General features: G+C 34.7%; 1 protein-coding gene across 1 annotated transcript in view; it reads right to left on the bottom strand.

The window, feature by feature from the left end:
- Positions 1-4,116: 4,116 nt before the first annotated feature.
- LOC107711227 (heparan sulfate glucosamine 3-O-sulfotransferase 3B1-like) overlaps positions 4,117-10,203 on the bottom strand; it is a 13,254-nt gene continuing 7,167 nt past the window's right edge. The window contains exon 2 of the mRNA XM_016516167.1: positions 4,117-5,778. Coding sequence (XP_016371653.1) covers positions 5,160-5,778 — 619 coding nt within the window. The 3' untranslated portion in view covers positions 4,117-5,159. The remainder of the gene's footprint in view (positions 5,779-10,203) is intronic.

Raw genomic sequence — 10,203 nt, 5'->3', positions numbered from 1 at the left:
ATTGCTAAAGAAAAGAGACAATTAAATGATAATTAAATGTCAACTAGTCAATGGTTGATATTCATCAAAAGAATATGTCTTTGAAAGATGTCTTTTCTCCTCATCAAAAGTATTACTCTATTTACAAGTGCTGCTGCATATACAGATTAAGTGTGAATAAAGCAAATCTCGTTTTTCAAGGTTAAGTAATACTGTATTTATATAAAGCTTATACTGTCAGCAATGAAGACATTTTTATAGCAAGGAAATCCAGCCCACCCTCAAACTCGGATTAGGTTCCATGTTGAGAACCATATGTAAAATTCACTAATCGTATTTGCTAAAGCCTAAAGACTACAACTCTGGCATGGCTGGTATTAGGAAAGTCAAGTGCTTTACCCAGCATACAAGGGCTTGAACGGTTTAAAGGCTTCTAAGACAAAAGTGATTTAACCTCTGTGAAGAATAGCATGCTCATTACCAAGCCAAGTTTTAATTTGTTTAAAAAATTTTATAATGGGGTTACAATAAGCACATTCGGCCCAAATAGGATAGCACTCAAACCTAATTAAAAAAGTTTAATTGAACATACAGTAGTTTACTGAACTTACTATTTATGAAACTAATGCCACTTAAATATGGCACCTAAATATGTTAATAAATAAATAATATTCAAGTTGTATTTACTAATTCAACCAACTGACAGCAAAAAAGCATCTTTCTATTGACTGCCATTAAACACATTGTGTATTTTTCAGAATTAAAACCACACAAATTGCACATTTATGGATATTACTATAATATATTATTTAATTATATTATGGTAGATATTTACCAGTGATCAATTTGTTTTGGGAAGGATCTGAAATGGGCTTTAAATAATGGAAATCAGGTTCGAAAGTAATTAGTCACTTGACATTTATGGCTCAGGGTTAAAAAAATGGCAAAAACAATAGAGCGCCTATAAGCAAAGATTACATACTTTGTGCGGTCCTTTGTGTGCACCACCCAAGCAACTGCCATTGAGTTGAATGTGAATGTTAATGGATAGCTTTCATACCTTGTCTCTAAAATACACTGGGGTATGAACGAGTATTTTAAAATCTAAGCAGCTTTAAACACTCAACACCATTTCCTCCACAGATAAAGGCCGTATTGAAGAATCCAGAGCATTACAAGATGTTGAATCTGTTTTTTATGTCCGGAGGGAGTTAGCTGCACTAGCAGCTACTCTAATGATAAACAGCCATGGCCTCTGGAATAGTCTTATTATATATGTCTGAAAACTGAAATATTTGTTCATTCACGAGTTATTGAAATACAACACATTTTTGAGCCATGCAGGATTTTAATCAATACAGTTATTTTGCTTAATATATAACACACATCAGGGACTTGAATATTTGCACATGAAGTATTATTTATTGCTCTTAATAATCTTGACTTTTATACCATGTGTCTCCAAGTGTCCCAGACAGGACATGTGTTTATGTTGGCCATGGTCAAAGCCAGTTTAGAGACTCCTTATCGGCCAAAGTCGACCTAAAGCCTTTTCAGTCTGTCTATAGGAACAGGTGGCTGTCTCTGGGCTCATGTAATCTCTCCAGCACAGTGCATATAGCATTATACTTTTTCTTTCAACATTGATAATAATGAGAAATGTTGTGACTGAATGGTTCTTTGTGGAACCAAAAATGGTTCTTCTGTGGCAATGCTGTGAAGAACCTTTTAAGCGCCTTTATTTTTAAGAGTGTAATGATGCTAAAAATTCAGCTTTGCATCACATGAATAAATTACATTTTAAAATATAAACAAATAGAAAATAGTTATGTGAAATTTTACAATATTACTGTTTGTACTGTATTTTTGATCAGATTAATGCAGGCAGAGGATCGCCAAATCCAGGTGTGAAAAACTTGTTGCGTCTTTCCCAAAAAGACTCATGGCTGTATTAGATCAAATGGGTGCTTCTACTAAATACTGAGCATTTTTCAGTTTTTCTTTTTTAATAAATCTGCAAAGATGTCAACAATTCTGTGTTTTTCTGTCAATATGGGGTGCTGTGTGTACATTAATGAGGAAAAAAAATTAACTTAAATGATTTTAGCAAATGGCTGCAATATAACAAAGAGTGAAAAATTTAAGGGGGTCTGAATACTTTCCGTACCCACTGTATATATATGATGTTATATTATGTGGAAGATTGTGTCCACCATGGAATAATAAAAAATTTAATTTCAACTTTTTATATCAAAATTCTGCCCGTTTCCTCACACTTCTGAGGTACAGAATTTAAACACGTAAACTGAGAATTTAGGGAAAAAAATAGATTTGTGAGACGTAAAATTATGAGATGTAAACGTAGAATTCTGTGAAAAAGGTAGAATTGCGAGATGTAAGCTTAGAATTCTGAAAAATTGCGAGCTGAAACTCAGAAGTCTGAAAAAAGTCAAAATTGTGAGAGATAAACTTATATAGATGACGAGATGTGAACTCAGAACTCAAGTTTTTAACTTGATATAAACTCACAATTACCGTTTTTTTAATTCTGTGGCAGAAACAGTAAGTACAGATTAGTGTAAGTACAATGAAATATGAATATATGTGCAAATAAATGAATCAGTTACTTTAGAAACTATTATTTTCTAATTATTTGAAGAGTGTAATGATGCTAAAAATTCAGCTTTGCATCACATGAATAAATTACATTTTAAAATATAAACAAATAGAAAATAGTTATGTGAAATTTTACAATATTACTGTTTGTACTGTATTTTTGATCAGATTAATGCAGCCTTGGTGAGACTTCTTTTAAAACATTACTAACTTTTGATTGCATATCCAAACATTCAAACAAGTAAATGTTAATTACGAATGGTTACGAATTCTAATGAGAGGCAGGCATTTCAGAAAACGTGTCCCAGAATAAAAATAATCCACACCCTGTTCCATAAAATTTTCAGAACAGGGTGTTTTCGGGCAGTTTTACTGTGTTATTCCCTCTAATAGCAGCAGGGCTTGTCGACTCACTCTTGCTGTGGATTGTCAGGTGTCTGCTCTCTGTTTTTTTCACCCGTCAAACAACAGCAGCTTAGCACATATCAGCCTGCGGGTATCTGTGCAAACAACAATCCCCCTGCTGCATGGGAGAAAGCATTTACAGTTTGTTTCTACCTTCTCCCTATATAATTGCTGAGAGGGTGCTTCTTCACGAGCTCTGCCTGGCATCTTGCTATCGCCAGGGGCTTCTTTTATGTCGTGCTAACAGCTAAACGAGGGCCATTTGTAAGCCGTTAATGATTGCCTGATAATAGATGGAGGTAATCACTGCTTGTTGATCGCATATAATCGAGGGACTAAAGAGGACGGGCATTTTCCAGACCGCCTCAAGTGTAACACGCCATCCTTATTGAAGTTGTGAAGTGACGAGTTTGTCAGGCTTGTCAATGCAAGAACACACTGAAGCTGCTTTCATTTTACAGTCATGTTGAATTGTTTATTTGATGTATGGGAGGTAAAGTGTTAGAAATGCAGGAACAGGGAGTTATTTGAGTGTTTGCAAGGCTCTGATTGCTCTTGGATCACCGAGGTAATGGTGGTCATGATGTGTCAGTTAACAGCAGGTGCTGCTTCAGGAGCCCAAGGGAAACATCTCCACCCTTAAATTGGTCTCCTATGACCTAACAACAAGTGTTAAAGGCTATGCTTTCTCCCGAAGCCCCAGAAAACAGCTCACCAGACTGAAAAATAGCAGTTGAATTGGTGGTGATATTGTGGTTGGTCTGATGGTTTAAACAGTACAGATTGAAGAAATCCAAACCGGCAAACTCCTGTTACATCCAAATGAGCTTCTTCTGACAGTGGTTAGTAGTAATTAACAAATGACAAACATGTTTATTTCCATTGCTGTTCACCTTGTTTTGCAGGAAATTAAGTATAGGTCACCAATGAACATCACTGTAATTACTTTCATTTGGGTTAAGTCTTTAGCACATGTATATATAAACACTAATATTGTGAAATATTATTACAATTTAAAATAACTGTTTTCTATTTGAATATACTTTTAAAATGTAATTTATTCCTGTGAAGCAAAGCTGTATTTTCAGCACTAGAATATACAACATGTTACGCTCTGGTAAAAATAGATTTATTTCTTCACAGCACAGAAATACTCAGTGTCTCGCACCTCTGACAGGACTGTTTGGTCTGAAGTTGGAAAGAAACAAGCGTACAATCATGTTGAACTCATTTTCATCGGATTCATTATAAAAACAACAGCATTTGAAAGTACACAATAAGGGTTGAATAAAACTCAACCATTGATGTAGCTATGAATAATAATCATGACTAGGGAAATTTCACTTTCCCTTTTTGCAATTCCTGTAAGGTATGAAATGAGTGAACTGAACTTATCCATTTCATATTCATACTGAAAAGGCCCTTTAGATTATTTTGTTAAGAAAAACATTTCATGACAACTTTCATGCAAAATCTTACAGTAACATGAAGTCATTATATAGACAGAGATGTGTGTACATTTCTGTCGAGCTGCGTTGCGTTGCCTTTCTCTTCTTGAGAATTATAAAGACAGTCTCAGACTTTTGTAACAGAGAATCCAACACAGTTCAAACATCCGTCTTCACAGACTTCCCGTGTAATGCTGATGTAGAAAATTCAATTTTCTTAAATCAAGTTAAACAGCTGGTGTCCCAAACATCATTTTTCTGACATAATTGACAATTCTTTATGAGTATTGATCCACAAAATGTGGCTTTGGAACAGCTGAGACTAAATAATGACCCTTTAAAATGAAGGATGACATGCTGGAATCCTCAAAAAAAACAAAAAACGGTAGATAATGTTTACTAAAGCAAAAATTGGGGCCTGTTATGCAACTGGAATGACTCATCATATACCCGTAATTAGTTTCATTGTGCTATTTTCCTTTGTCAAACATCCCCTCTCCTAAATCAAAATTTTTCCCATTAGAAAAGACAAAATATCAAGCTTACAGATTTGACCGGAATGTAAAAGGTAGAAACTCGCAGTACTGTACGTACAACAACAGATAGGCAGCCGAGTGAGTATATTATTTTCAATAAATTATTATAAAATAGAGTTCTATACTTTTTACAATTCATTATTTTCAAAAAATGTCTTCCCAAAAACTAATAAAATCAGTCCCAGCCAAAGTCATGGCCGGTCATGTGATAGAACTTTTTGTTAAATGGCTTGTAAAACTCTCGCAGTCTTTGAATCACATCAGGATGGATGTTTGGATGCGTGCGGCCTTTAGTTTTGCCGAGGCAGTGCGGTTTGCTGTTGCTTTCAGGTCTTTTGAGGCAAGGGAAGCCCTTGGCGGGGTTAAAGTGAAAGTGTTTGTGCGTGACCTCCCTCCTCAGGCCCAGGAAGTGCTGTACGCGGGCCATTTCCCCGGCCGGGTCGCTGATCAGACGCTCCCCGCTCACAAACAACAGCTGGCTCATGGGGAAGAACTGCAGCCACTGCTCCAGATGCCTGGCGTACATGCCGATCTGCAGCGCGCTCCACGAGGTGTCTATTAGATTGGCTGTGATGTTTCTGAAAGTCAAGCTCTCAAAGGACGGGATGTCGGGTTTCTTTGAGCGGGTCTGCGTGTAGTCCGAGATCGCCCGGGTTACTGGGTCTCTAACCACAACTATCAGCTTAGTGTCCTTGGACATGGCGTGGATCCGGCCTGGGACCTCCTTGGTTACAAAGTAGCTTGGTGTCTTCTCCATGGTCAGCTGACCCTCCTCAGTTTTGGGCATTAGTTCCCTAGGAGCAGAGAGGCATGGGGAGGCTGAGTATCAAAGCACGATTCATACTGACAGACAGCACAGATATGAAAAACAGCAGGACTATCGTAGGACACACACTTCACTGTCTGACACAAAGCTCAAAGAGGACAGTCTGAGCATCAGAAGGGACACCCATGGGTAGTCCAGGACTGTCTAGTGAGTATTGCACCCAAAAAGACAAAACTGTATTTTGCAGATGGTTGCATCCAGTGTATGTAGTGAATTTAGATAAATAATCTAAATTGAATTAATTCATGTTTATCTAACAGCATTCTAACAGTGCAATAAATATATACGTTTTTAATCTTTACAATTAAATTGTCATTATTTGCTTTTGTTTCAGTACAGTAACATAAAAGCCACTTATTTAATTTTGCAAGCATGTTGTCTTTATAATATCATACACTTTCATCACACATTATAAATTGTTACATTAAAAATGTAGCTGCATTTTAGAAAAGCAATTGGCTCACTCATTGATTAATTGATTTACTAAATTTAAACGTTTCTTTTCTTTTCTTTCTTTCTTTCTTTCTTTCTTTCTTTTTTCTAAAGCAATTGGTGCTTTTATTCCTAAAATAAATATTACAAAATTAGTTTAATATGTATATTAAAAAAATATTACACTATTTTTGGTAACACTTTATTTTAAGGTGATGTTGTTACATTGTAGTTACATAAATATGTACTGAGTAATATTAACTAACTACATGTACCTAAGATTAGCGTTAATGTTTGGTTTAGGATTAGTTGCTTGTAATTATGCATAATTTACTGTTATTACTATAGTAAGTACATGTAACATGTAACTGCTACTTTGAAAATGGAAAAATTGTAAAATTGTTATTTACAGTTGAGAAAAAAGAAAAAAAAATTCCCCGCTCAGCTGTAAGTCGCTTTGGATAAAAGCATCTGCTAAATGAATAAATGTAAATGTACATGTAAAATAATGTAACCATGTTTTGGAATTATAATTACTGTGAAAAGGGATTTACAGATAAATCTAAATTTAAAATATTTTTATTTTATCTCTCCATGTTTATATATCTAACAGCATTTTAACGGTTTAAAAAGTTTCACTTTATGTGTTATTATTATGTTTTATTATAAACATTATAAATGGGTACATCATCATTATTGGGGGTCCTTATTGTTAAACAAGTTTGAACCTCTTCTTATCAATGCAGAACCTTTATGGCCGGAATATGCTGCAAGTTGGACCATATTTTTTTTATATCAATACAGCATAAGATTGGACCAAAACTGTAGGGGTAATCCATATTTTCAGATCCATAACCAAACATGAGTAAATCTGAGAAACTACACAGACACTCAGAGTCAATATGAGTTATAGTGACTGGATCACTGCACTTGTGTATATTATGAAGTTTTATTTAGCACAAAAGAGAAAAGACATTCATCTCCTTACATTCCCCTTAATCCCTCTTACAGTCTTATAATAATCCTCCTCTGTGACGTCACGGCCATAGCTCAATACAGATCACTAAATGAACCACACAAAGGCTTGGAAATGCACATAAAAGATACAGCATCCTCCTTATCCCCCCATTGTTTTATTTCAGAGTAGGTTATGCAGAGTTCATTTCACTCTCATGATACCTGAATCAGCAGTATCAGGCCAGATGCTGTAATTGGCAAATTAGTCTTTTAACTTTAGCTAGCAAGCGGGGAACGGCTGAACTGGGTCGAGTGAGGTTTATGCAAGACCAGACACTTGCAATAATGCACGTAAAGATGGGAACAACAAACTCGGGGTCAATGCAGTGGCAGACAAGGTAGATTGAGGACAAGACACTGTCACTTAAAATCACAAAGATTATCATAAGTTGTTTTTTTTAAAGAAGTCATATCATGAGGAATTACATTTTCACTTGAGTTGTTTGAGATAAAATAGTTTAAACTATGAAAACATACTATATATATATATATACAGACACACTTTCTAACATCTTATTTTCTGACATGAGAAAGAATACAGTTGAAAACTATAAATCACTTGAATTAGCGTTATGTAATAATTGACACTACCATTCAAAAGTTTGTGGTCAGTAAGATTTTTTTTTCTTTGAGAGAGAGAGAGAAATTAATACTTATATTCAGCAACAACGCATAAAGTTGATGATCAAAAGACTTGCACATTGTTGCAAAAGATTTCTATTTCAAATGTTCTTTTGGACTTTTTTATCAAATAATACTAAAAATGTATCAGTTTCCACATAAAATATTAAGCAGCACAACTGTTTTCAACATTGATAATAATAATAATAATATATGAAAGTTTATTTGCAAAAACAGATAAATCATGTTTTTATTGTGTTTTATTGTGTTAGTTAGCTGTATTTTTTAGTTATTTTTTAACCTAATCAAAATAACCCAACTGCAGTTTGATTGAGATTAATTGGAATGCACAATGAAAAAACATAATTTTTAAAAATTGTTAAAAACGGAGTTATCTGTTTTTGCAAATGAACTCTTCATATGTTTCTTGAGCAGCAAATATGATTTCTGAAGAATCATGTTACACTGAAGACTGGAATAATGTTGCTAGTTATGCTGAAAATGCAGCTTTGCATCACATTAATAAATTACATTTAAAATATAATCAAATAGAAACTGTTATAATATTACACAATATTGCTGGGGGTTTTCTGAATTTTGATCAAATAAATGGAGCCTTGGTGAGCATAAGACACTTTTCAAAAACATTAGAAAATCTTACCGATCCCTAAACTTTTTAAATGGTATAGAAGCAGTCAGGACAGCAAATGTTCAGCTAAGCTTAAAGAAAAAAAAAAATTATATAACCTATGTAAACCCAAAGCACCTTCATTTCAAATGCAATGAGCTTTTTATAAAGTCTTAGAAAGTCAAAACAGTCCAGTTTAATTCTATGGATCAGAAAAAGTTTGACAATGCTCATAAAAACTAAATTATAGCAGTTCCTTTTACTCAGGAAGAACATTTTTACAAATATATAATATTAGCCATTAAAATAGTCAAACAAGATTAATGTATATATGCAGTTTGGACAAGCCTGTCAACTATTCTGCTTGAAGCAACAGACGATTTATCCTAAGTTATTTATAGTTGCCAGTGACAAGAATTTTGACATTGACAGATGTTTGAAAATAAAATAAGCGTGGGGCTGAAAGTAGGGAAAGATATGTTGCCGCAATGATTACGCCTGATAATGAGGTATTTATATATAGACACTTTACTATGCAAAGACTGTTGTCTTAACCTCTCCTTCAAGACATAGTTTAATAGATACTATCTAAGCAATTTACTGGAATGAAGTGGGGAGGTGGGAAAGGGTTTGTACTGGAGGAGGAAACGTGAGGAGAAGAGAGAAGTGCTTTGAGGAGTCGAGGGATTGAGGGTTAATCCTGTCAGGGGGATTGTAGTGGGTCGAGCTCATTAACCACCTACCACAATAAAAAAAAATGTAATCTTAGAAACCTCTCTTGCTATTTCTCTCTGGACTCTCATCATTAATAAGTGGTGTGAAAAAAAAACATAAACCTAATGAGACATAGACGCATGTGGGGGGAGAGGGGCCTGTATATCTCTGCAATTATGTTCACAGTCCCCTAGATACACGAGCAGTCTTTTGTAGTGTCCCAGAGGGAAACCAAACACAACTGATCAAACTTTCCACCTGGTCCCCAAGCAAAACAGACCTGAATCAGAACCGCATGCATTATTCATGCAAGCAGACAGACACAAATGTGGTTCGCAATTTGTTGTCCTTAACAGACTGTGCAGTCGGCAGCAATGGCTGTCCGAACATCTTAATCCAGCATGCTGTCTTACAAACAAAGCTCATTAAAGTTCGATTCTGTTCAACAAGTGGCCAGTGCATGATTGGTAAAAAAAAAGAAAAGCAATAAAAGTGAGAGTGCAACTATATTTTAAATGTTGTGAGTTGTGCTTCCATTACGAAAAAAAGTGTGCTTACTTAATGAATGCACACTTGTAGTGTACTTAAGTAAGTATACTTTATAAAAACTATTTGCAGATATTATTAATGAAATACAAGGCCACTTAAGTGCACTTTAAGAGAGTACACTTTCATGGCTGTTAAGTATACTTAAAATGTGCACTCAATGTCAAATGTTTACTTTAAAGTACATTTGCAATCAGTATCTTTTGTCCCAGAAGCAGAATGTATCTGTTAAATGGAAATGTCTGTCAAATGCCAACACCAAACTGAAAATAAATTAAAATGAACAAGGAAACTGAATTGTAGAAATACTTTGAAGGAAATAAAAGATTACTAGATCAAAAAATTCTACATGTTTGTGATATTACTGACCAATATTAGAGAATTTTTAGATCACAGTTAAAAGAATGAGTTTAACACAATGATATGACAGTGGTC

The sequence above is a fragment of the Sinocyclocheilus rhinocerous genome, unplaced genomic scaffold (genome assembly GCF_001515625.1).
Source record: "Sinocyclocheilus rhinocerous isolate Xijiao unplaced genomic scaffold, SAMN03320098_v1.1 scaffold115, whole genome shotgun sequence".
In the NCBI taxonomy this organism is placed as follows: Eukaryota; Metazoa; Chordata; class Actinopteri; order Cypriniformes; family Cyprinidae; genus Sinocyclocheilus; species Sinocyclocheilus rhinocerous.
Note: the sequence above shows the minus strand (reverse complement) of the source record. Positions and strands in the feature narration are given on the sequence as shown.